This window comes from Dryobates pubescens, chromosome 20 (genome assembly GCF_014839835.1).
Source record: "Dryobates pubescens isolate bDryPub1 chromosome 20, bDryPub1.pri, whole genome shotgun sequence".
Taxonomy (NCBI): domain Eukaryota; kingdom Metazoa; phylum Chordata; class Aves; order Piciformes; family Picidae; genus Dryobates; species Dryobates pubescens.
In genome coordinates, this window is record NC_071631.1 from 22,373,111 (window position 1) to 22,399,006 (window position 25,896).

The 25,896-nt window shown below is 62.5% G+C and overlaps 1 protein-coding gene across 1 annotated transcript in view; it reads left to right on the forward strand.

Annotated features, from left to right (window-relative positions):
* DNAH9 (dynein axonemal heavy chain 9) overlaps nucleotides 1-25,896 on the forward strand; it is a 192,807-nt gene that overhangs the window by 92,779 nt on the left and 74,132 nt on the right. Inside the window, exons 46-52 of the mRNA XM_054170731.1 lie at nucleotides 579-839; nucleotides 4,714-5,139; nucleotides 8,404-8,523; nucleotides 14,849-15,037; nucleotides 16,501-16,736; nucleotides 18,198-18,320; nucleotides 21,314-21,518. Of these exons, the coding sequence (XP_054026706.1) occupies nucleotides 579-839; nucleotides 4,714-5,139; nucleotides 8,404-8,523; nucleotides 14,849-15,037; nucleotides 16,501-16,736; nucleotides 18,198-18,320; nucleotides 21,314-21,518 (1,560 nt within the window). The remainder of the gene's footprint in view (nucleotides 1-578; nucleotides 840-4,713; nucleotides 5,140-8,403; nucleotides 8,524-14,848; nucleotides 15,038-16,500; nucleotides 16,737-18,197; nucleotides 18,321-21,313; nucleotides 21,519-25,896) is intronic.

A 25,896-nucleotide genomic window follows, 5' to 3' on the forward strand; every position in this document is an offset into this window, starting at 1 on the left:
AGGCAGGCTGGGCAGGGACTGTTCAGAAGCCCCAGAACCTGTGAGTCTTGCAGGTTTTGCTGTGGCAGGAGGATAAAGGAACACAAAATTGACACCTGGCTGGAGCAAGGTGGGCTGAGGAGGGCCTGGTGATGGGCTCCAGGTCTGTGCCGGGGCTCCAGGCCTGTGCCGAGGTTCCTGGCTGTGTAAAACACATCCTGTGAACAGCTGAAATGAAAGCTTCCACCTGCTCCCCACTGGGTCCTGCTCCCTGCACCATTTGTGGTGCCCTGGCACCTCTGCCCAGGCAAGAGAGGTGGGACCAGCTCCTTGGCAGCAGTTCCTGCTGGTGCTGTGTGCCTCACTGCTGGCAGGCTGCCCTGTGCACGGACCATGGCACAGGCCTGGTGCCCCAGCTCTGCCCCAAGCAGCCAGGAGCTGCAGAGCAGCAGCTGTCCTGTGCTGCCAGGACAGAGCCTGCTTTGCACACTGGCCCTCCCCAGCACTGGGCAGCACCCAGCACCACTGCAGAGCAAGGCCCTGCTGCTGGGCAGGGCAGGGGGCAGGCTGCTGGCTCTCCATCTCTTTCCTCCCTCTAGGTGGAGGAGCTGAAGGCCAAGCTGGCAGTGCAGGAGGTGGAGCTGAAGCAGAAGAACGATGATGCTGACAAACTGATCCAGGTGGTGGGGGTGGAGACAGAGAAAGTGAGCAAGGAAAAGGCAGTGGCTGATGAGGAGGAGCAGAAGGTGGCACTCATCACCCAGGAGGTGGAGCAGAAACAGAAGGACTGTGAGGAGGACCTGGCCAAAGCTGAGCCTGCCCTGGTAGCTGCCCAGGAAGCACTGAACACCCTCAACAAGGTAGGGAGGAGAATCCACCTCCTGCGTTGTGAGGGTGCTGTGCCATGGCCCAGGTCTGGGGGCACTGTATTGGCCTTTCTCCAGCTTCTTCCCAGCTGGCACATCCTGGTCCTGGTGTCACTGGGAGCAGCCACAAGGCTGCATCAAGTTGCCCTTTACTCATGCCCATGGGGAGCAGGAGGAGCTGGCACCTCCTTTCCACCTCCACTGCTCCTCATCCTGTCCCACTGGGAAAGGGAGCTCACCTTACTGTCACCCTTGCTCAGCACCCAGGGAGGAGAGTCTCAGAGGGATCAGCAGTGCTGTGCCTCTGTCCTGCTGCCCATGCTCAGGCCTGTGCCAGCCTGGAGGAGGACAGGCAGGGTGCAGGGCTTCAGGGCATGGGCACAGGCTGGGTCCTGCCCCAGGCTTGTCTGAGGCTGTCCCCCCTGAGCTGCAGGAACAAAGCTGCAGGAGAGGCTGCAGGTGCCCCCAGGGTGAGTGGCACTCAGCTGTCCTGAGGGGGCTGTGGCAAGGAGCTGGTGGCAGCAGGCAGCTGGGGTAGGTGAAGCCTGAGCATCCCTTTGCTTCAGTGAGAGACACTGCCAGGGAGCCATGGCCTGGCAGAAGCCTGGGCTGGCACAGCTCTTCCAGGCCGAGTCCAACCACTCTGTAACCCTGCCAGGTCTGCTGCTAAACCATGGCCCTCAGCACCACATCTGCTTGGCTCTTCCATCCCACCAGTGCCCTGGGCAGCCTGGGCCAGAGCTTGGCAGCCTTTTGGGGAAAGAAATTGTTCCTCATGTCGAAGCTAAATCTCTGAGGGTGCAACTTGAGGCCATTTCCTTTGTCCTATCACTTGTTACCTGGGAGCAGAGCCCAGTCCCCACCTGGCTCCAGCCTCCTCTCAGGAGCTGCAGAGAGCAATGAGGTCTCCCTCAGCCTCCTCTGCCCCACACTGAACACCCCCAGCTCCCTCAGCTGCTGCTCCCAAAATGTGTGCCTAGACCCCAGAAGCTGCTCTAGGGCAGCTTTGTTGTCCCTCTCTGGACCTGCTCCAGCCCTCAGTGTCCTTGGGGTGAGGGGCCCCAAAGTGAGCACAACACTCATGAGGCCTCCCCAGTGCCCAGCCCAGGGGCACCATCCCTGCCCTGCTCCTGCTGCCCACAGCATTGCTGCTCCAGGCCAGGCTGCTGCTGCCCTTCTTGCCCAGCTGGGCACTGCTGGCTCCTCTCCAGCTGCTGTCCCCCAGCACCCCCAGGGCCTTCTCTGCTGGGCCCCTCTGCCCCCAGCCTGCAGTGCTGCAGGAGGTTGTTGTGTCCCAAGCCATGAGCAGCCAGAAGAATGCTGAGGAAAGGGTCAAAAGCTTCACTGAAGTGCAGGTCACAGGAGGCAGCTCTGAGCCATCAGGGCCAGGCTCTCCTCAGTGGTGCCCAGAGGAGGCTCCACCTGAGCAGGAGGAGAAACTCCTTTGTTGTGAGGGTGCTGGAGGCCTGGAGCAGGCTGCCCAGAGAGGTTGTGCAGGCTCCTTCTCTGTTCAAGAGCTACCTGGCTGTGTCCCTGGGTGCCCTGCCCTGGGTGCCCCTGCTCTGGCAGGGGCCTGGACTCAATGGTCTCTGAAGGTCCCTTCCACCCCCCCTGCTGTGAGTCAGGGCTGGCTTTCTCTTTCCAAGCTGTCAGCACCTGTGGTTTGCTGCAGGTTGTTTTGCCTTTTGTTCCTGCAAGGGAAGGAACTCTTCAAAGGGAAGATTTTTGTCTCCTCATTGGTTTGGGGCTGGAGCTGCAGAGTTTCTCATTAGGTGAAGGTGAGGGAGCTGCAGGGATTGTCTCCAGGGAGCTGTAAAGTGCTGATAGCAGAGCACAGGGAGGGCTGACCTCCCTTAGCTGCTGATCAGAGATGCATCAGGGAGCTTGCCCTGCTTGCTGACTTCAATAAGCAGCAGCAGTTCTGTCTGCAGCTCTGGTTTCCCTCCACCAGCCCAGTGGTGGTGTTTGGAGAGCACTGTCAGAGGCAGCACTAATGGGGGAGCAGTGGCAGAAGCTGGCTGTGGTGTGCAGCACTGAGCAGAGAGTCAGCTGCCAGGGTCCCAGGCAGGGTGTGGATACAGGGACATCCCCTTCTGGGGAGGGGGCAATGGGGAGAGGGTGGTCCTGGGATTGCCCTCCCCTGCCTGTGGGTCTCTGCTTCATAGACTCACAGCATGGGATGGGTTGGAAGGGATCTCAAAGCTCAGCCAGCCCCCTGCCCTGGGCAGGGACCCCTCCCACCAGCACAGGCTGCTCAAGGCCTCATCCACACAGCATCACAGAACCACCAAGGTTGGAAGAGACCTCAGAGATCATCGAGTCCAAGCTGTCCCCACAGACCTCATGACCAAACCATGGCACCAAGTGCCACATCCAGTCCCCTCTGGAACACCTCCAGGGATGGGGACTCCACCACCTCCCTGGGCAGCACATCCCAGCGGCTGACAACTCTCTCTGTGAAGAACTTTCTCCTCACCTCCAGCCTAAACCTCCCCTGGCACACCTTGAGCCTGTGTCCTCTTGTTCTGCTGCTGGGTGCCTGGGAGAAGAGCCCAACCCCCACCTGGCTACAACCTCCCTGCAGGGAGTTGTAGAGAGCAAGAAGGTCTCCCCTGAGCCTCCTCTTCTGCAGGCTAAGCAACCCCAGCCCCCTCAGCCTCTCCTCCCAGGGCTGTGCTCCAGACCCCTCCCCAGCTTTGTTGCCCTTCTCTGGACACCTTCAAGTGTCTCAATGTCCTTCTTGAACTGGAGTCCAGAACTGGACACAGGACTCAAGGTGTGGCCTAACCAATGCAGAGTACAGGGCACAAGGACTTCCCTGCTCCTGCTGGCATCCAGCCTGGCCTGGAACAGCTCCAGGCAGGGCACAGCCACAGCCTCCCTGGGCAGCCTGTGCCAGGCTCTCCCCAGCCTCACTGCCAACAATTTCTTCCTCCTCTCCAGTCTCAGCCTCCCCTGTTTGAGACTGGCACAAAGCACTCTCAGGAGCTGTCCTGCAGCCAGAGCTCAGTCTGTGCCCTCCTGGCGAGGAGTGAAGTCCTTGGTCAGTGCTGCCCAGTGTCTGCTCAGCTTACAGTGAGCAGAAGGCAGTGACAGACTCAAAAGCAGTGAACTCCTCATGGCTGCAGGGAGTATCCCCTGGATATCAGGAATATCCTCATGGCCCTCAGTACCACATCTCCAGGGCTTTGAAACCCCTCCCCCTGCACAGCCTGGGCCAGGCCCTGACTGCCCTTTGGGGAAAGAAGTTGCTCCTCATGGCCAACCTGAACCTCCCCTGGTGTAACTTGAGGCTGTTTCCTCTTGTCCTGTCACTTCTTACCTGGGAGGAGCCTCCCTCAGCCTCCTCTGCTCCAGGCTGCAGACCCCCAGCTCCCCAGCCCTGCTCCCCAGACCCTTCCCCAGCTCTGTTGCCCTTCTCTGGCCCTGCTCCAGCTCCTCCATGTCCTTGGAGTGAGGGCCCCCAAGCTGGCCCCAGGATTGGAGTTGTGGCCTCACCAGTGCCCGGTGCAGGGCATGGTCACTGCTGGCCACCACGCTGCTGCCCCAGGCCAGGCTGCCGCTGGACTTCTTGGCCACAGGAAGGTTTCCTTTTCCCTTCTCCTCACCGTCTGAGAGGGCAGGGACCCTTCTGCGCCCCCAGGCAGCAGAGCAGGGCAGGAACCCTTCTGCGCCCCCAGGCAGCAGAGCAGGGCAGGGTGGGGGCTAGGGGGGCCGCCGCGCCGGTGCCACGGGCTGCCGGGGCCGGCCGAGGAGCAGGCTGGCACCGGCTCGGGGGCGACGCTCAGGCCCCGCCGAGCCTCTCCTGCCGGGGGCAGGCAGCACGCCCCCCGCTCCTCGTCTGACCACCTCCCTGTCCCCTCCGCAGAAGAACCTGACGGAGCTGCGGTCCTTCGGGTCGCCGCCGGCGGCGGTGGGCAAGGTGCTGGCGGCGGTGCTGGTGCTGCTGGCGCCCGCGGGCAAGGTGCCCAGGGACCGCAGCTGGAAGGCGGCCAAGGGCGCCATGGCCAGGCTGGACGCCTTCCTGGACTCCCTGCTGCGCTTCGACAAGGAGAACATCCCCGAGAGCTGCCTCAGGGCCCTGCAGCCCTACCTGCAGGACCCGCAGTTCAGCCCCGAGCTGGTGAGCGCCAAGTCGCTGGCGGCGGCCGGGCTCTGCTCCTGGCTGCTGAACGTCCTCCGCTTCCACCAGCTGCACTGCCAGGTGCAGCCCAAGCGCCAGGCCCTGGCCGCCGCCGACGCCGAGCTGGCCGCCGCCCGCGACAAGCTGGCAGCCGTCAAGGCCAAGATCGCTGTAAGTGCTGCCCCGGGGGGCACCCGGCCGGGGGCACCCCCGCCGCGGGCGGCTGCTCCTCTGCCCCTGGCAGCGGGCAGCCGGAGGGGCTGCAGCCCCGGGCTGAGAGCCCTGCGGCTGCTGAGCAGGGAGAGGAGCAGCCCCGGGGGGCTTGTTGATAGTGATCATGGCTGCATAATCATTAATTAACATCACTAAGTATCTGAAAGGGGTGGGGGGGGGGGAATCAGAAGGGGCCAGGCCCTGCTCAGGGGTGCCCAGGGCCAGCACAAGGGGCAGTGGGCACAGACTGGCAGCCAGGAGGTTGGATCTGAGCAGGAGGAGAAAGTTGTTTGTTGGGAGGGTGCTGGAGGCCTGGAGCAGGCTGCCCAGAGAGATTGTGGAGTCTCCTGGTGTGGAGAGCTTCCAACCCCCCCTGGGCATTGTGCCCCTGGGCAAGCTGCTGGGGGTGCCCTGCTGGAGCAGGGCTTGAGCTGGGTGAGCTCCAGAGGTCCCTTCCAGCCTCTCCATTTGCTCTGTCTGTGATCCACTTCTAGCTTACAAATCCAACCTAAATCCTGCAGCTCTTCCTGCTGCAGCTGAAGGAGGGTGGGCACAGCAGCTGAGGCAGGGCTGCATTTAGAGGTCTTTAGCATCAAATTCTGCCGTCTCAGCTGAGAAATGTGCTGCTGGAGAACTCTTTTCATCCCTGCTCAAAGCCTTCGATGCCTGAGCTTTCCTGCTTCCTTCCTCTTCCTTCTGCAGAGGTGGGGCAGTGTCAAGGGCAGTGCCAGGCCGTGGGGAGGTGGCACCCCCTGGCAGACCTGGCTGGCTGAGGGGGGATTTCCCCTCTGCAGCTGGGGGTGACCCAGCCTGGGGCGGGGTGCAGGTACAGCCTTGCTTATCAAGCTGGCATCCCTAGGACAGCTTCACCGAGCTGCTGCTGACCCGTGGCTGCCCAGGAGGGCCCCAGGCTGCCCCAGCCCCACCTTCAGCGCTGAATGAGACAATGCTGCTTGTCAAACCACCGAGCACCTCTCCCTCCCCCTGGGCTGCCCGGCAGAGCCTGCTGCCGGCCCGGGGGGCTGGAGGGAGGAGCAAGCTGAGCGCTGGCTGCCTGCTGTGCTCCTGTGGAGCATGGCTGGGGGGCAGCTGCAGCTCTGCTCTCCCAGATGCTCCCTCAGCAGCACAGGCCTGCGTGAGGGGGCTCTGCCCAGAGCAGCCCAGCACAGAATGCTTCAGCCTGGAAAGGTCCTTGGAGATCGCTGACTCCAAGCATTAACTCACCACTGCCAAGGCCACTGCTGAACCCTGGCCCTCAGCACCACATCTCCAGGGCTCTGAGACCCCTCCAGGGATGGGGACTCCACCACCTCCCTGGGCAGCCTGGGCCAGGCCTGGACAACCCTTTTGGAGAAAAAAATATTCCTCATGTCCAACCTAAACCTCCCCTGGGGCAACCTGAGACCATTTCCTTTCCTTCTGCCACTTGCTACCTGGGAGCAGAGCCCAACCCCCCCCTGGCTGCAGCCTCCTCTCAGGGAGCTGCAGAGAGCAATGAGGTCTCCCTCAGCCTCCTCTGCTCCAGGCTCAACACCCCCAGCCCCCTCAGTGCTCCTCCCTAACCCTGTGCTCTGGAGCCTAGGAGCTGCTCTAGGGCAGATTTGTTGCCTTTCTTTGGATCTGCTCCAGCTCCTCACTGTCCTTCTTGCAGTGAGGGACCCAAAGCTGAACCAAATACTCCAGCTGTGGCCTCCCCAGTGCCCAGCCCAGGGGCACCATCCCTGCCCTGCTGCTGCTGCTGCCCACAGCATTGCTGCTCCAGGCCAGGCTGCTGCTGCCCTTCTTGGGCACTGCTGCTCACCCTGGCTCCTGTTCTGCATCCCCAGGGACCTCTGCACCTCCCTGTGCACACATTTTTGTGCTGAGCAGAGCCTGCTTTGTGCTCTGCAGTGCCCAAGGAGCTGCAGCTCTCTCTGATGTGATCCTTTTTCACTCTCAGGGCTGCTTCCAGCATGCAGCTCAGTGCTGAAGTGATTCAGCAGCAGCTCAGCCTCCTGTGGTGTGTGCTGGGTGCAGATAAATGGGTTATTAACCAGCTGTGAAATGCTGCAAGTGCTTGTGGGAGCCCTTGGCTTGCTTCAGAGCAGCCTGTGGACAGCTGTGGCCAAGCAGAGGGCTCCTTTGCTTTTGGCTCTCCAGGTGGTTTGGGCCCCTTGCAGCTGACCTGCACCTCCCCTGGTCACAGTGCTGGGGCAGCTGCTCCACAGCAGTGACCCTCAGCAGCACAGTTGGTTGGCTTCTTTGTTATGTTTGTAGCAAGAGGGTGTGGGAGGTTGGCTTGGAGATGGTTCAGGCACAGTTGCAGCTGCTCAGGGAGCCCACGGAGGGATTTGAGCACCGAGTGGTGAATCAGCAGAGCTTGGAGGGCTGAGCTGAGACCAAGGGAGCTGCAGCAGCAGGGAGCACAGAATCCTCTGTGCTCAGTTCCCTGCTCAGCCACAGCACCTGTCAGAGGCACTGGACACAAGGACTCCATTCCCCAGTTTAAATTCACCCCAGGACAGAGCCCCAGCTCTGGGGGTTCTCTGCCATGTGAGTTACAAGCAGGTAACATCCCTGCTCCACCTTGGCTCCTGGTGCTGCAGCACTGCAGTGCTACATCCTGCAGTGCTGGGGCAGCTCTGGAGCCCTCAGCACAGCCAGGGACCTGCTGCAGCAGGGCCAGAGGAGGCCACAGCAGTGCTGGCAGGGCTGGAAGCCCTCTGCTGGGAGCCAGGCTGAGAGAGTTGGCCTTGGGCAGCCTGCAGAGGAGAAGGCTCCAGGGAGAGCTTCTGGTGGCCTTGCAGAGCTTCAAGGGCTGAGCAGAGAGCTGGGCACAGACTTTGGAGCAGGGCCTGTGGTGCCAGCAGCAGGGGCAATGGTTTGGAACTCAGAGAGGGAGCTTGAGAGTGGAGAGAAGGAGAAATGTTTGGTGCTGAGGGTGGGGAGAGCCTGGCCCAGGCTGGCCAGAGAGCTGGGAGCTGCCCCATGGCTGGCAGCAGTGCAGGGCAGGTTGTGTGGGGCTGTGAGCAGCCTGCTCTGGCTGGGGCTGTCCCTGCTGGCTGCAGGGGGCTGGGACTGGAGGGGGTTTGGAGGTCCCTTCCTGCCCAAAGCAGTCTCTGGGTGCCAGGCTGGGCAGTGGGAGCTGTGGTGGAGCCTGGACAGCCTGGCTGCCAGGTGAGTCCCCTCTGGAGGTTTGCTTTCAAACCCTGCTGCTATCTTCTCTTTGTTCCTCTCCTGCAGCGCCTCAGTGAGAACCTGAGGAAGCTCACAGCCAGGTTTGAGAAGGCCACAGCAGACAAGCTCAAGTGTGAGCAGGAGGCTGAGGCAACAGCCTGCACCATCGCCCTCGCCAACCGCCTGGTGAGTGCCGGCAGCTGCCGCCGGGGCCCCGGGGGGCTGCTGAGCTGCCTGCCCTGGGCAGAGGGCTCTCACACAGCCACAGCATGCACTGGAGCAGAAGGGAGCCTCCAAGGGCATCCTGTCCAGCCCCCTGCAGGCAGCAGGGACAGCTCCAGCCAGAGCAGGCTGCACAGGGACACATCAGATTTGAGCTTGAATGTCTCCAGGGCTGGGGCCTCCAGCACCTCCCTGGGCAGCCTGTGCCAGTGTCTCCCCAGCCTCCCTCTGCAGAACTCCCTCCTGAGCTCCAACCTAACTCTGCCCTGCTCCAGTTCCAAACCATTGCCTCTGGGCCTATCCCCACAGTCCCTGCCCAGCCTGCCTGCAGCTCCCTTCAGGTACTGGAAGGCTGCTCTGAGGTCTCCCTGGAGCCTTCTCTTGATGGCACCAAGGTGCAGCTGAAACACCTGAGGCACAAGATCCTTCCAGGGGGACCTGGACAAGCTGGGGAAGTGGTTCTGTGTGGCCATGAGGTTCAGCAAGGCCAAGTGGCTTGGACAGCCCCTGATATCAATCCAGGCTGGGATGGAGGGCTGGAGAGCAGCCCTGAGGAGAAGGCCCTGGGGGTGCAGAGCTGGCCATGAGCCAGCACCGAGCGCTGCCCAGGGCTGAGCCCCAGCAGTGTGGGCAGCAGGGCTGGTGGTGCCCTGGCAGTGCTGGGTTAACAGCTGGGCTTGATGATCTTCACAGCCTCTTGCAAGCAGAACAGTTCTGTGGTTCTCTGCCTCTGGAGGGGGTCTCAGAGAAGCAGCAGATTTGGATCTCTTTTCTCTACCCCCCGGGGGAGGTTTCTGCTTTCATCTTCCTCAGGTTAATTCTGACTGAAGGCTTCCAGAGCCTTTAATTAAGCCAGCAAAAGCTGCTGTTTGCCTCTCAAAGAGCCATTTGTGTTTCTGGGGAGATCCTGCTGGATGCTTCCCTGCCTCTGCTTACAGAGCCCTGCTCAGTGTGGGCCGTGGAGGTCAGCAGTGGCTCTTGGAGGAGGCAGGAAACAGCAGAACACAAACTGCAGAAAGAAAGTGTCTCATGGAAGGAAACAGAGAAATGGTTTGAGCTCTGCTGCTGGAACCCTGCCTTGTGTCTGTGTGCTTCACACTGAGCACAACTTCAGCTCCCCCCATTAGCAGCACCTCAAAAAGCAGAGCAGGAATTTCACAGGGCCAGGGCAAACTGCATGAGGCCAACAAGCCCCAGGGCAAGGTCCTGCAGCTGGGTCAGGCCAACCCCAGGCACAAAGCCAGGCTGGGGGCAGAGTGGGCTGAGAGCAGCCCTGAAGAAGGAGGCTTGGGGGTGCTGGGTGCTGAGCAGCTCCCCAGGAGCCAGCAGTGCCTCCTGCAGCCCTCAGGCAGCTGTGTGCTGGGCTGCAGCCAGAGCAGGGTGGGCAGAGGGCAGCAGAGGGGATTCTGCCCCTGGGCTCTGCTCAGACCTCACCTCCAACCCTGCCTCCAGCTCTGCTGTCCCCAGCAGCAGAAGGACACAGAGCTGCTGGAGAGAGTGCAGAGGAGGCCACAAAGATGCTCCCAGGGCTGGAGCAGCTCTGCTGGGAGCACAGGCTGAGGGAGCTGGGGCTGAGCAGCCTGCAGAGGAGAAGGCTCCAGGGGCACCTCAGAGCTGCCTGGCAGGGCCTGAAGGGATCCTGCAGGAAGGCTGCAGGGGGACTGATCCTGAGGGGGGCTGAGACAGGCCAGGGGGTAATGGTTTGGAGCTGAGGCAGAGCAGGGTTAGAGTGGAGCTGAGGAAGAAGTTGTTCATTGTGAGGGTGGGGAGACTCTGGCACAGGCTGCCCAGGGAGGCTGTGGCTGTGCCCTGCCTGGAGGTGTTCCAGGCCAGGCTGGATGAGGCCCTGAGCAGCCTGTGCTGGTGGGAGGTGTCCCTGGGCATGGCAGGGGTTGGAGGGGATGAGCTCTGAGGTCCCTTGCAGCCTGAGCCCTTCTGTGAGTCTGTGGTTTCTAGAGCTGGGTGCTCAGCATGGAATTCTTGACTTGAATCCTGGCTCCTCAAGCTCAGGTCCAGCTGTGCTAGGGACCAAGGGCACCCTGTGGGCTTCTGGGCTGGGGCTGCTCTTTGTGTTTGAGCTGCTGTAGAAAAGTGCTCCTTGAAACACTTGAGGATTGTAGTTTCTACAGGCTTTGTAAAGCTCCACAGTGCCCCTGCAAGTGTTCTGAGTCTGAAGCCAAGACATGGCAGAGGCCTCAAGCTTTGGACAGGCTGCCTGGGGCTGCAGCTGTGGCTCTTGTGTTGCTGCCTGCAGAAGTCCATGGGCTGACAGCACCAGGTTTGTGCCACAGGCAGTGTAGCCTGGGTGAAGGAACAGGAAGGTTTGCACTTGGAAGTGTGCTCCTCAGCTCAGCCATGGAGTGGGACTGAGCCCAGGCTCCAGCTCAGCACCTGCAGGGCAGCAGCACTTGATCAGGTCCTCTGCTGGTGCTGGGCCACAGCCTGAGCAGTTCAGTACCTTAGCACAGGATCCTGAAATCAGAGACTCAGGGAATGGTTTGGGTGGGAAGGGACCTCCAAAGCTCCCCCAGTCCCAGCCCTGCAGCCAGCAGGGACAGCCCCAGGCAGAGCAGGCTGCTCACAGCCCCACACAACCTGCCCTGCACTGCTGCCAGCCATGAGGTCTCCCTGGAGCCTTCTCTTCTGCAGGCTGCACAGCCCCAGCTCTCCCAGCCTGGCCCCACAGGGGAGGCTCTGCAGCCTCTGCTCATCTTGGTGGCCTCCTCTGGAGCCTCTCCAGCAGCTCCAGGCCCTTCCTGTGCTGGGGGCACCACAACTCCATGCAGTGCCAGCCCCCAGCAGCAGTTTTCCCCGAGGCTGAAGCTCCCTCTCCTTTCATCAGGGGAGGAACAGCAGAGCCAGGGGGAAGGAAATCTTTATCTAGGCTCACACCAAACTGAGACATCAGATGAGTGGCAGAGTTGTGGCAGTGCTGAGCAGGAGCAGTGCTGAGCAATGCCCTGGATTCTGCTGGAACAAAGCTGTGAGGTTTCTATTGATCTCTAGCTGGTAAACATCCTCTGCCACACTGTGCTGGCTGATGATAGCTGCTGAGAGATAAGAGGCTGAGGGCTTGGGGAGGCAGTGTCAGCACTGGGCCTTTGTACAGCAGAGGAGGGGCAGTGGAGCTGCATCCTGGCTGGCTTTGAGAGATGAATCCACACAGGGCACCACTGAGGGGCTCCTGGTGCTACAAACAATCCACAGCTTCAGAGACTGCAGCCAGGGAAGCAAACAAGGAGGAGCACCAGAGCTGTGCCCCATTCAGTGGCTGCTGCTGCCAGGTCTCCAAATGCAGAGCTCTGGAAGGAGATCAGAGCAGTGGTGGGAGCCCTCCTGGAGCTGCAGGAGGCTGTGAAACCCTCTGCCTGCTGCTCCCTCACTGCCAGCCCTGCTCACCCTGCCCAGCTCTGCCAGGAGGGCACTGCCAAAGAGAGCAAGACACAGCAGCCCCCAAGGCACTGGGTGACCCCTGGACAGCACTGCCTGCAGAGGGCCTCCATGGCTGCCCACAGGAGCTGAGGGAGCAGAGCCCAGCCCCCACCTGGCTCCAGCCTCCTCTCAGGGAACTGCAGAGAGCAATGAGGTCTCCCTCAGCCTCCAGGCTCAACACCCCCATCTCCCTCAGCTGCTCCTCCCCAGCCCTCTTCTCCAGACCCTTCCCCAGCTCTGTTGCCCTTCTCTGGCCCTGCTCCAGCTCCTCAAGGTCCTTCTGGGAGTGAGAGGCCCAAACTGAGCCCAGGATTCAAGGTGTGAATCTCATTTGCTGTGCTCTTTCCCTTCATACCTTACCTCACTAACTGCTTATCAGATAGTCCTGGACCATCCTGGCCTCAGGGGGCAGGTCACAGCTTTTGCCCAGTCCCCATTTCAGACCCAGTACTGCCCCCCCTGTGACCCAGAGTGATATTCCATGGGGCTGGAGCCAGGTGGGGGCTGGGCTCTGCTGCCTGCTCTCAGGTGAGAGAAGGAGAAGAACTGGCCTGAAATTGTGCCAGGGGAGGCTGAGCTTAGAGAAGAGGAAAAATGTCTTTGCTGCCAGAGTGGTCAGGGCCTGGCAGAGGCTGCCCAGGGAGGTGGTGGAGTCCCCATGCCTGGAGGTGTTCAGCAAGCTGTGGCCATGGCTCCTGGGGCCAGGGTTTGGTGGCCATGGTGGGGCTGGGTTGGGGTTGGAATGGGTGAGCTCAGAGGCCTAACCCAACCCAACCCAACCCAACCCAACCCAACCCATGATCCTGTGACTCAAAGGCTCTGGGACTCTGTGAGCTCCATGCTCCCAGAGGCAGACTTCCCCCCTCCCAGCCACACTGAGCTGTGTGCTGAGGTCAACATGCTGGAGGGAAGGGATGGAGAGACACCTGGGTGGGCACTGTGTGAGCATCATGAGGCTCAACAAGGGCACATGCAAGGTCCTGCACCTGTGACAGGGCAACCCCTGGTACCAATCCAGGCAGGAGAGCAGCCCTGAGGAGAAGGACTTGGGGTGCTGGGGGTGCAGAGCTGGAGCTGAGCCAGCACCAAGCACTGCCAGCCCAGCCCCAGCCTGGCCTGGGCTGAGCCCCAGCAGTGAGGGCAGCAGGGGCAGGGAAGGATTCTGCCCCTCTGCTGGGCTCTGCTCACAGCCCTGCAGTGCTGGGGCAGCTCTGGAGCCCTCAGCACAGACAGGGACCTGCTGCAGCAGGGCCAGAGGAGGCCACAGCAGTGCTGGCAGGGCTGGAAGCCCTCTGCTGGGAGCCAGGCTGAGAGAGTTGGCCTTGGGCAGCCTGCAGAGGAGAAGGCTCCAGGGAGAGCTTCTGGTGGCCTTGCAGAGCTTCAAGGGCTGAGCAGGGAGCTGGGCACAGACTCTGGAGCAGGGCCTGTGGTGCCAGCAGCAGGGGCAATGGTTTGGAACTCAGAGAGGGAGCTTGAGAGTGGAGAGAAGGAGAAATGTTTGGTGCTGAGGGTGGGGAGAGCCTGGCCCAGGCTGGCCAGAGAGCTGGGAGCTGCCCCATGGCTGGCAGCAGTGCAGGGCAGGTTGTGTGGGGCTGTGAGCAGCCTGCTCTGGCTGGGGCTGTCCCTGCTGGCTGCAGGGGGCTGGGGCTGGGTGATCCCTTGGCTCCTGGGAGGGGAGAGCTGAAGAAGGAAAGCAGAAAGTGCTGCTGGGCCCTGGTGACAGAGGCCTGGGAGCAGAGGGCTCCTCCCCATGGCAGGGATGTTTGTAGAGCATCTTCCCTGCAGGAGGGTGAGTGTGCAAGTGGCCTGGCCCCGTGCAGTGTGCCCCCAAATCCTGCAGGGCAGCTGCTTGCTGCTGGGCTGTGCTTTGGCTTGAGCCAGCCCTGCCTGTGCCCTGCCTGGGCACCACCTGTGCCCTGTCTGTGCCCTGCCTGTGCCCTGCCTGGGCACCACCTGTGCCCTGCCTGTGCCCTGCCTGGGCACCACCTGGGCACCACCTGGGCCCTGCCTGTGCCCTGCCTGGGCCTTGCCTGCACCCCACCTGGGCACCACCTGTGCCCTGCCTGTGCCCTGCCTGTGCCCTGCCTGTGCCCCGCCTGGGCACCACCTGTGCCCTGCCTGTGCCCCGCCTGTGCCCCGCCTGTGCCCCACCTGTGCCCCGCCTGGGCACCACCTGGGCCCTGCCTGTGCCCTGCCTGTGCCCCGCCTGGGCACCACCTGGGCCCTGCCTGTGCCCCGCCTGGGCACCACCTGTGCCCTGCCTGTGCCCTGCCTGTGCCCCGCCTGGGCACCACCTGTGCCCTGCCTGTGCCCTGCCTGTGCCCTGCCTGTGCCCTGCCTGTGCCCCGCCTGGGCACCACCTGGGCCCTGCCTGTGCCCCGCCTGGGCCCTGCCTGTGCCCTGCCTGGGCACCACCTGTGCCCTGCCTGTGCCCTGCCTGTGCCCTGCCTGTGCCCTGCCTGTGCCCCGCCTGGGCACCACCTGGGCCCTGCCTGTGCCCCGCCTGTGCCCTGCCTGGGCACCACCTGGGCCCCGCCTGGGCCCTGCCTGGGCCCTGCCTGTGCCCTGCCTGGGCACCACCTGGGCACCACCTGGGCCCTGCCTGTGCCCCGCCTGTGCCCTGCCTGGGCACCGCCTGGGCCCTGCCTGTGCCCTGCCTGTGCCCTGCCTGGGCACCGCCTGGGCACCACCTGGGCCCTGCCTGTGCCCTGCCTGTGCCCCGCCTGGGCCCTACCTGGGCACCACCTGGGCCCTGCCTGGGCCCTGCCTGGGCCCTGCCTGTGCCCTGCCTGTGCCCTGCCTGGAGGAGCTGCTGCAGCACCCCTGGCCTGACCCTGTGTGTCTTGGGCGGCTGTAGGTCGGGGGCCTTGCCTCGGAGAAGGTGAGGTGGGCTGAGGCTGTGAAGGACTTGCAGCAGCAGCAGAGCAGCTTGTGTGGAGACCTGCTGCTGGTGTCAGCCTTTGTGTCCTACCTGGGCTACTTCAGCAGGAAGTATCGGCAGGACCTGCTGGAGGGCAGCTGGAAGCCCTACTTGCAGCAGCTGCAGGTAAGCCCTGCTTGCTCTGAGCCCCTTTCCTGCTGCACCTCCTGCACCAGCCCTCCTGCTGCCCACAGGGGATGCCTCAGACAGGGCAGCCCCCGGGGGACTGGCACCAGTGTCCCCTCCCAGCTGGAGTGAGGGGCAGGGCAGAGCTGCAGCCGGCTGATTCCTCTCAGGGGAAGGGGTTGTGGTGGCCTTGCTCCGTGCATTGTGCCCTGAGTCCTCCATGCACAGAGGCAGGGACCCAAACGTGGAGCCCTTGCTGTGCTGTTTGCACCAGGCCTTGGGGCTGACACGGGGAGATAGCTTCAGGGAGTGGTTTGGCTTGGAAGGGACCTTCAACACCATCCAGCTCCAGCCCCTGCCCTGGGCAGGGACCCCTCCCACCAGCACAGACTGCTCAGGGCCTCATCCAGCCTGGCCTGGAACACCTCCAGGCAGGGCACAGCCACAGCCTCCCTGGGCAGCCTGTGCCAGGCTCTCCCCACCCTCACTGCCAACAATTTCTTCCTCCTCTCCACTCTCAGTCTCCCCTCCTCAAGCTTCCATCCATTCCCTCTCACCCTGGCACTCCCATATCCAGAGTCCCTCCCCAGCTCTCCTGGAGCCCTTCAGGTCCTGGCAGGCTGCTCTGAGGTCTGCCTGGAGCCTTCTCCAGGCTGAGCAGTGTGGAGAGTGCAATGCTGGGAGCAGGCAGAGCTCACTGCTGGCTCTGCAGCAGGCTTGGAAGAACTCCAGATGGTTCCTGATGCCTGCTGCAGGCTCTGTCCGTGCTGGCTGTGCCTCTCAGCTGGCTCTAGCTGTGTCTGGATGTTTGGAGCAGATGGAGACTGTCATGCTACCAACTCCTTGAGTGTTTCTGTAAGTGGTAGCAGGTCCTCCTCTCCAGCAGCAAACACAAGTGCTGCTCTCCTGCAAGACTGCTCTGCCTCAGCTTCAAACCATCCCCCCTTGGCCTGTCTCCAGACACCCTCAGGAAAAGTCTCTGCAGCTTTCCTGCAGGTACTGGAAAGCTGCTCCAGGTCCTCCTGGAGCCTTCTTCAGGCTGAACACCCCCAGCTCCCTCAGCCTGTGCTCACAGCAGAGCTGATGCAGTCAGGAGACAGCAGCAGGGGCAATGGTTTGGAACTCAGAGAGGGAGCTTGAGAGTGGAGAGAAGGAGAAATGTTTGGTGCTGAGGGTGGGGAGAGCCTGGCCCAGGCTGGCCAGAGAGCTGGGAGCTGCCCCATGGCTGGCAGCAGTGCAGGGCAGGTTGTGTGGGGCTGTGAGCAGCCTGCTCTGGCTGGGGCTGTCCCTGCTGGCTGCTGGGTTGGACTGGAGGAGCTCTGGATGTCCCTTCCCACCCAGCCCATCCCCAGCAGCTCTTCCTTAGCTGCCCTGCTGCAGTGCTGTCCTGGCTCAGCTCTGGCCTGGGGTCTCCTCAGTGCTCCCTGGCCGCTCAGTCGGCAGAGCCTCTGCTTGCCCCGCAGGTGCCCATCCCCACGAGCGCCGGGCCGGAGCCCCTGGCGCTGCTGGCCGACGCGGCGGAGGTGGCAGCCTGGCAGAACCAGGGGCTGCCCGCGGACCTCACCTCGGCCCAGAACGCCTCCATCCTGCTCAGCTGCCAGCGCTGGCCCCTGCTGGTCGACCCCCAGCTGCAGGGCAGCAGCTGGATCAAAGCCAGGCACGGGGAGGAGCTGCGGCTGATCCGCATGGGGCAGGAGGGGTAAGCAGCAGCGGCGATGGTGCCCTGGGCTGGGCACTGCGGCGGCCACAGCCTGAATCCTGGGCTCAGCTTTGGGCCTCTCCCTCCAGGAAGGGCATTGAGGGCTGGAGCTGGTCTAGAGAAGGGCAACCAAGCTGGGGAAGGGTCTGGAGATAGAGGGCTGGGGAGGAGCAGCTGAGGGAGCTGGGGGTGTGCAGCCTGGAGCAGAGGAGGCTGAGGGAGACCTCATTGCTCTCTGCAGCTCCTGAGAGGAGGCTGCAGTCAGGTGGGGGCTGGGCTCTGCTCCCTAGGCTCAGGTGAGAGAAGGAGAGGCAATGTCCTGAAACTATGCCAGGGGGAGGCTGAGGTTGGAGAGGAGGGAAAAACCCAAAGCTGTGTGGTGGTGTCAATACAGCAGAGGGATGGGAAGTTATCCAGAGGGAGCTGGACCTGCAGAGGTGCTGCCCAGGGGAGCCTCCTGAGGCTCAGCAAGAGCAAGTGCAGGTCCTGCACCTGGGCTGAACAGTCCTCACTGTCAGCACAGGCTGGGGAGGAGGGGACAGAAAGCAGCCCTGAGGAGAAGCACTTGGGGGTGCTGGTGGGGGAGAAGCTGGGCAGGAGCAGGCAGGGTGAGACTGCAGCAGGCCAAGGGCAGCCTGGGCTGCATCCAAAGCAGCATTGCCAGAGAGCCAGAGAGGAGATTCTGGCACTTTGCTCTGCTCTGGGGAGACCTCAGCTGCAGGGCTGTGTGCAGGGCTGGAGCCCTCAGCACAGGAAGGACCTGGAGCTGGTGGAGAGGCTCCAGAGGAGGGCCAGGAGAATGCTCAGGGGGTTGGAGCAGCTCTGCTGTGAGGACAGGCTGAGGGAGCTGGGGGTGTTCAGCCTGGAGAGGAGGAGGCTCCAGGGAGACCTAAGAGCAGCCTGCCAGGACCTGAAGGGGGCTACAAGAAGGCTGCAGAGAGACTGTTCCCAAAGGCCTGCAGGGGCAGGACCAGGGGCAATGGCTTCAAACCAGAGCAGAGCAGACTGAGATTGGGTATCAGGCAGAAGTTCCTCACTATGAGGGTGGTAGAACACTGAGCAGGTTGCTCAGGGAGGTGGCTGGGGCCCCAGCCCTGGAGATGTTCAGGGTGAGGCTGGGCAGGCCTGGGCTAGTTGGGGATGTCCCTGCTGCCTGTGGGGAGGTCACACTGGGTGGCCTTTGGAGGTCCCTTCTGGCCTGCACCATTCTATGATTCATTGCTGCCAGAGTGGTCAGGGCCTGGCAGAGGCTGCCCAGGGAGGTGGTGGAGTCCCCATGCCTGGAGGTGTTGCAGCAAGCTGTGGCCATGGCTCCTGGGGCCAGGGTTTGGGGGCCATGGTGGGGCTGGGCTGCTGCTGGTGTTGATTCAATGCTCTTGGAGGACTTTTCCAACCCAAAGCATTCTATGAATCTTGCTGCCAAGCATCAGCTCCAGCTTACAGCAGTGCTGTCTCCCACAGGTATCTGGAGAGGCTGGAAGCAGCCCTGGCTGCAGGGGATGTGGTTCTGCTTGAGAACCTGGAGGAGTCTGTGGACCCTGTGCTGGGACCCTTGCTGGGGAGAGAAACCATCAAGAAAGGAAGGTGAGGCTGGGGGAGGTCCAGTGCCTGTGTGACTGTTGTGTGTGCCCCTGGGCTTTCTGCTGCCCACTCCCAGCCTCAGCACCACTGCCACCCTGCCCTCCCCAGCTGAGCACTGCAAACCAGCAGAGGAAGTGCAGTCTGCATGGCTTTGAAATAAAGCCAGCTGCTTCCTTTGGCTGGGCAGTGCCACTCAAAGCTCATGGGGGAGAGAGCCCTGGAATTCCTCCTCTGCAGTGCCCTTGGTGGTGCTCACTGGCTGCCCTGACACTGAATTGTGACCAAAATAGCTCTTGCTGTGGGAAGGCAAAGGAGCCCTGGATGGCAGCAAGTGCTGCACATGCCCAGGAGTGCAGCTGCAGGTGGGAGTGTGAGGGGGATCTGTGCTCCTTAAGGAGGTCAAGTGCTTCATGACAGCTGCTGGTCACCCTCCAGCCCAGGGGAGGCCAGCAGCAGGGGCAGGAGGGAGCTCACCTCCTCCTCCTTTGGGTGCAAAATGAGCACATTTGCAGTGCCTGCCCAGAGAGCAGCAGCAAACCAAACCTCCCTGGGTGCTGTTCCTGTGGCAGCTGCAGGCTTCTGTGAGAAGCTGCTAGAAGCTTCTCCTCTGTCCCATGCAGCCAGTGCCAGCTGGCCCCAAGGGGCACCTGCTGCTGGCCAGGGCCATCAGGGGTGCTGGCAGCACCTCTGGGATAAGTTCAGGAGGGAAGTCAGCTGGAAGAGAGGAGTGAGGGCCTGTGAGAGAAACAGCTCTGCAGACACCAAGGTCACTGAGGAGGGAAGGGGAAGAGGAGCTCCAGGTGCTAGGGCAGACCCCCCCTGCAGCCTGGGCTGAGGAGCATGGTGAGGGAGATCTGCAAGCCCAAGAGAGAGGTCCCCACTGCAGGACCTCAGATAGCCACCTGCAGCCCAGGGAGGTCCCCACTGCAGGAGGGGGCTGAGAGCCCACAGGAAGCACATGCTGGAGCAGGCTGCTGGCAGGACCTGAGACCTTCCTGGGGCCCCATTGCTGGAGCAGGCTGCTGGCAGGACCTGAGACCTTCCTGGGGCCCCATTGCTGCAGCAGGCTGCTGGCAGGACCTGAGACCCTCCTGGGGCCCATGCTGGAGCAGGCTGCTGGCAGGACCTGAGACCTTCCTGGGGCCCATGCTGGAGCAGGCTGCTGGCAGGACCTGAGACCTTCCTGGGGCCCATGCTGGAGCAGGCTGCTGGCAGGACCTGAGACCTTCCTGGGGCCCATGCTGGAGCAGGCTGCTGGCAGGACCTGAGACCTTCCTGGGGCCCATGCTGGAGCAGGCTGCTGGCAGGACCTGAGACCCTCCTGGGGCCCATGCTGGAGCAGGCTGCTGGCAGGGCCTGAGACCTTCCTGGGGCCCATGCTGGAGCAGGCTGCTGGCAGGACCTGAGACCTTCCTGGGGCCCATGCTGGAGCAGGCTGCTGGCAGAACCTGAGACCTTCCTGGGGCCCATGCTGGAGCAGGCTGCTCCTGAGGGATTGCACCCTCTGGAAGGATCCACACTGAGCAGTTCATGAAGAGCTGCAGCCTGTGGGAACAACTCACGATGGAGAAGCCCCTGGAGGGCTGTCTCCTGTGGAAGGGACCTCATGCTGGAGCAGGGTGTGAGGATTCCTCCTCCTGAGGAGGCAGGAGCAGCAGAGATGATGTGTGGGGAGCTGACCACAGCCCCTGTTCCTGTGCCCTGTGCCACTCCTGGGGAGGAGGAGGAGGAGAAACCAGGGGTGAAGCTGAGCCCAGGAGAAGGGGGAGGGGATGAGAGCATGTGCTGGGATTGAGGTTTGAGGTCTCATTGTGCCCCCTGCTGAGTTACATGAACTGCTCTGTCTGCTGGCTCCCTGTCCTTGCCTGCAGCCCTGAGCCTTTCCTTAGGTCATCTTCCCTCTGCTGCTAAGGAGGGCAGCGGTGGAGCAGCTTTGGGGGGCACCTGCTCTGCAGCCAAGGTCATGCCAGCACCCTGGTGCTCAGCACTGCACCTGGCCAGGGCCTCTTTGGCTGTTGTCCCTCTGGCTCTGCAGAGTGGCTCAGTGCCTCCAGCAGCCCAAGGGCTGGGCAGGCTCCCAAGAGCCCAGCACAGGCTGAGCTCTGGGCCTGCTGCCCTGCCTCCTGCTGGGCTCCTGCTCCTGCCTTTGTGCAGGGAGCAACAAAAAGCCTCTTAAACTCTGCCCTTCCTCTTCCTTGACTTCTCTGAGGGTCCCACCATGCCCCACCATGGCCACCAAACCCTGGCCCCAGGAGCCATGGCCACAGCTTGCTGAACACCTCCAGGCATGGGGACTCCACCACCTCCCTGGGCAGCCTCTGCCAGGCCCTGACCACTCTGGCAGCAAAGAACTTCTTCTTCCTCTCCAACCTAAGCCTCCTCTGGCACAATTACAGAACATTTCCTCTCCTTCTCTCACCTGAGCCTAGGGAGCAGAGCCCAAGCCCCAGCTGGCTGCAGCCTCCTCTCAGGGAGCTGCAGAGAGCAATGAGGTCTCCCTCAGCCTCCTCTGCTCCAGGCTCAACACCCCCAGCTCCCTCAGCTGCTCCTCCCCAGCCCTGCTCTCCAGACCCTTCCCCAGCTCTGTTGCCCTTCTCTGGTGCTGCTCCAGCCCTCAATGTCCTTCTTACAGTGAGAGGCCCAAAACTGACCCCAGGATTTGAGGTGAGGCCTCCCCAGTGCCCAGCCCAGGGGCACCATCCCTGCCCTGCTCCTGCTGCCCACAGCATTGCTGCTCCAGGCCAGGCTGCTGCTGCCCTTCTTGCCCACCTGGGCACTGCTGGCTCCTCTCCAGCTGCTGTCCCCCAGCACCCCCAGGGCCTTCTCTGCTGGGCACTTTCCAGGCCCTCTGCCCCCAGCCTGGACCATCCATGGGGTGGCTGTGCCCCAAGGGCAGGGCCCCAGGAAGTGTTTGGTGCTGCTGACCTCAGCCCCATGTCCCTTGGCTTTAGAGGAGGTCAAGGGAGCCCTGCTCACTCTGCTCTGCCCTCCTGCAGGTGCCTCAGGCTTGGGGACAGGGAGTGTGACTTCAACCCCTCCTTCCGCCTGATCCTGCACACCAAGCTGCCCAACCCCCACTTCCCCCCCGAGCTGCAGGCCCAGTGCACCCTGATCGACTTCAGCGTCAGCAGGGAGGGGCTGGAGGAGCAGCTGCTGGCCGCCGTCGTCAGCATGGAGAGACCTGACCTGGAGCAGCTGAAGGTCAGCAGCAGGCAGCCCCTGCCGGGGGCCGGGAGGGATAGCAGCAGCAGCCACAGCCAGGCTCTGAGGGCCATCGGTCAGCAGCATCGTGGCAGTGCCATCCCCGGGGCAGGGCAGTCCCAGGCACTGATCCAGGCTGGGCAGGGACTGGCTGCAGAGCAGCCCTGGAGAAAAGGCCTTGGGGGTGCTGGGGGAGGAGAAGCTCAGCAGGAGCCAGCAGGGAGCACTTGCAGCCCAGAGAGCCAAGCAGAGCCTGGGCTGCAGCAAGAGAAGTGTGGCCAGCAGGGCCAGGGAGGGGATTCTGCCCCTCTGCTCCACTCTGCTGAGACCACAGCTGCAGCTCTGGGGCCAGCCCTGGAGCCTCTGTGCCAGGAAGGATCTGGAGGGGCTGGAAGGTGTCCAGAGCAGGGCCAGGAGGAGGAGCAGAGGGCTGGAGCTGCTCTGCTGTGAGCACAGCCTGAGGGAGTTGGGGTTGTGCAGGCTGGAGAGGAGAAGGCTCCCAGGAGACCTCATTGTGGCCTTCCAGGATCTGCAGGGGGCTGCAAGAAGCTGGGGAGGGACTTTGGAGGGTGTCAGGGAGGGATAGGACTGGGGGGGATGGAGCAAAACTAGAAGTGGGGAGATTGAGATTGGCTGTGAGGAAGAAGTTGTTGCCCAGGAGGGTGGTGAGAGCCTGGCACAGGCTGCCCAGGGAGGTGGTGGAAGCCTCCTGCCTGGAGGTGTTTGCAGCCAGGCTGGAGGTGGCTGTGAGCAACCTGCTGTGGTGTGAGGTGTCCCTGCCCATGGCAGGGGGTTGGGGCTGGCTGAGCCTTGAGCTCCCTTCCAGCCCTGACAGCTCTGTGAGTCTAATGGTGTCTCCTGTGCCCAGAGGCAGGGATCACAGCACTGCAGCTTCCCAGGGTGGAGGGGACCTCAAGGATCACCTGCTCAGACCTCTGCTGGCTAAAGCTGACCAGACTAGACAAGTCTAGGCAAGGCAAACTGCCCTGCTCCCTGTCCAGCTGGACACTACCAGTGACCAGTGCTGGGGGCTCCACCACTGGCCTGGGGAGAAGATTCCAATGGCTGAATGTTCTCATGGTCAAAAATGTTCCTGTGGCCAGCTGGAGTCTCCCCAGAGGCTGCTTGTCCCCAGCCCCCCTGGCTGTGCCACAGGACTCCCAGGGAAGAGTCTCCAGCTTCCTGGTAGCCACCCTGGGGCATGATCAGAGGAGCATGGGGTGGTTTGGCTTGGAAGGGGCCTCTGAATGTCATCCAGCCCAATGTCCCTGCAGGGAACAGGGACAGAGAATCACAGAGTCACAGCATGGTAGGGGTTGGAAGGGACCTCTGGAGATCACCCAGTCCACTGCCCCCCAGGGCAGGTCACACAGGAACACACCCAGATGGGTCTGGAGAGTCTCCAGAGGAGGAGGCTCCACAGCCTCTGAGGCAGCCTGCTCCTCTGGAGCCTCTCCAGCAGCTCCAGGTCCTTCCTGTGCTGGGGGCTCCATACCTGGCCCCAGCCCTGCAGGTGAGGTCTGCCCAGAGCAGAGCAGAGGGGCAGGATCCTCTCTCTCCAGCTCTGGCCACACTGCTTTGGCTGCAGCCCAGGCTGCCCTTGGCCTCCTGTGCTGCCAGTGCCCATTGCTGGCTCCTGCCCAGCTCCTGCCCCCCAGCCCCCCCAAGGCCTTCCCTGCAGGGCTGCTCTCAGTCTCCTCAGCCCCAGCCTGGAGCTGTACTGGGGATTGCCCTGGCCCAGGGGCAGGACCTGGGTGCAGGAGCTCTGTGCTGGGGCCCAGAGGGCACTGTGAGCTCAGCACTGGGCTGCAGACACTGCTAAGAGCCATTTTGCTTTGGTGTTTTGTGCTGAGGCTGGTTGGGGCTTGCCCACAGTCAGCACAGGGAGGTCATTAAGTGCTGCTGTGCCAAGGTCTGTCCCTCAGCCTCAGCAGCACTGCTGGCAGTGGTCACTGGCACAGGAAGACAAACCCCAGGCTGTGTGCAGCCAGGAAATGTGCAGCACTCCCCTCCTGTGCTGGGCAAGAGCTGCTAGGAGGAGTGGAAATGATGGGAAGCAGAGATGGCATCTTTTGAGGCCCCTGCTGCAGCACTGGGGAGGCTGAGGAGCTGGGATGCCCTTCAGAAGGCACTGAGCAGCTGCAGGTTGCTCTGGGATGTGATTTTCTTTCCCTCTGAGAATGTTTCAGCTCTTCCTCATCACAGCCACATGTCACAGAGCCCTCTCTTCCTGCCTTCCATCTCATCCATTTCCCTCCTGCTGCAGCCCTGCTGCCCCAGCAGGCATCAGGCAGGAGAACAGCAGCCTGGTGTTGAAGATGTTCCCTGAATGGGGAACCACTTGGGCCCAAAAGTCTTCTCCCTCCTGGGAGAAAAGCCAAGCTTTGGCTCCTTAGCCATGGGGAGGGGGCAGTGCCTGGGGCTGCACTGACCTCTGCAGAAGCCTCTGGCCAGGGACTCAGAGCCTGCTTTTACCTCTCCTCCATTTACTGGTGTGGAAAAGAAGCCACTCAGGCTGTGTCTGAGAGCTGGGGAGAGCTCCTTGGAGGCACAGATGTGAACCTTTGGGTGTCCCAAAGGAGAGGCAGTGCCTGGCTGTGTTTCAGTGCCCCCTTTGCAGCCTGGAACAGAAGGGCAGGGGAAGGGCCTGTGGGCAGGGGGAGGTGACTCCTGTGGTGCTGAGGTCAGCAGCTTGCTGTGGGCAGAGATGGAGCCCAGGACTGGTGGTGATGACCTCCTCACAGCTCACCCAGCAGCTCTCACTAGCCCAGTGCAAGGCTTGGTCAAATGCTCTCTCAGCACAGCTTCCTTCCACAGCCCTTTCCCAGTCCCTGCTCCTTCTTCCCTTTGGAGCCACCCTGTCTGACCCACAGGCTTGTGCTCCTCTTGCAGGGGGTGCTCAGAACCTCAGGCCACAGCAGCACTCTGCCACGTGTGGGTTCTGCCCTGGCCTGGCATTCAGGGCAGGCTGAAGCAGGTCAGGGCAGCAGAGCCCTGGCAGGGAGCCAGTCACAGCTACCAGCAGCTGAAACCAGGTCAGGCCAAGGCAAGCAGAGCCAAGTGCTGAGAGCTTCCCTCTGGGCTCAGGACAAACCCTCTGCCCTTCCCTTATCCTCACTTGCAGCTTCCCTCTGAGGGGCAGCTGTGCTCCATCTGCTGATGCCACTGCCTGGGGGCCAAGCAGCTCCAGCTCTGGCTGCCTCACTGCAGGCACTGCCAGGGGCTGCCCAGGGAGGTGGTGGAGTCCCCAGGCTGGGGGTGTTCAGCAAGCTGTGGCCATGGCTCCTGGGGCCAGGGTTTGGTGGCCATGCTGGGGCTGGGCTGCTGGTCTCAGAAGATCTCAGAGGCCTTTTCCAACCCAAACCATTCTGTGGCTCCCTGACTGGAGTGTCTCAGTGGCACTTGCCTCAGGCTCACTGCTTGGTGCTCAGCACAACCCTAAGGAATGTTTTGGAGCTGCTGGAGAGAGTGCAGAGGAGGCCCCAGGGATGCTGCCAGGGCTGGAGCAGCTCTGCTGGGAGCACAGGCTGAGGGAGCTGGGGCTGTGCAGCCTGCAGAGGAGAAGGCTCCAGGGGCACCTCAGAGCTGCTGCCAGGGCCTGAAGGGATCCTGCAGGAAGGCTGCAGGGGGACTGATCCTGAGGGGGGCTGAGACAGGCCAAGGGGAAATGGTTTGGAGCTGAGGCAGAGCAGGGTTAGAGTGGAGCTGAAGAAGAAGTTGTTCAGTACCAGGCTGGTGAGGCTCTGGCACAGGCTGCCCAGGGAGGCTGTGGCTGTGCCCTGCCTGGAGGTGTTCCAGGCCAGGCTGGATGAGGCCCTGAGCAAGCTGTGCTGGTGGGAGGGGTCTCTGCCCAGGGCAGGGGCAGGAGCTGGCTGAGCTTTGAGCTCCCTTCCAGCCCAACCCACCCTGTGAAGCTGTGGCTTTGGCCTCCCAAGCTGCAGGGGGATACAGCATGGGGAAGGGTCCTGCCCTGCTGGCTGAGAGGAGCTCCCTGCCCAGGGGCTGTGCTGGGCACCACTGAGGCTCCCCTGGCACAGAGGAACTCTGCAGCACTGGGCAGAGAATACAGCAATGGCTTTGCTCTGCCCTCTGCTTCATGGTGCCAAAGGGCAGGATCAAAGCAGGAGGAAGGGCAGGAGAGGAAGGGCAAGAGGGGAAGGGCACTGCTGTGGGTGAGGCAGGGAGGGCACTGCTGTGGGTGAGGCAGGGAGGGCACTGCTGTGGCTGGGGCAGGGAGGGCACTGCTGTGGGTGAGGCAGGGAGGGCACTGCTGTGCCTGGGGCAGGGAGGGCACTGCTGTGGCTGGGGCAGGGAGGGCACTGCTGTGGGTGAGGCAGGGAGGGCACTGCTGTGCCTGGGGCAGGGAGGGCACTGCTGT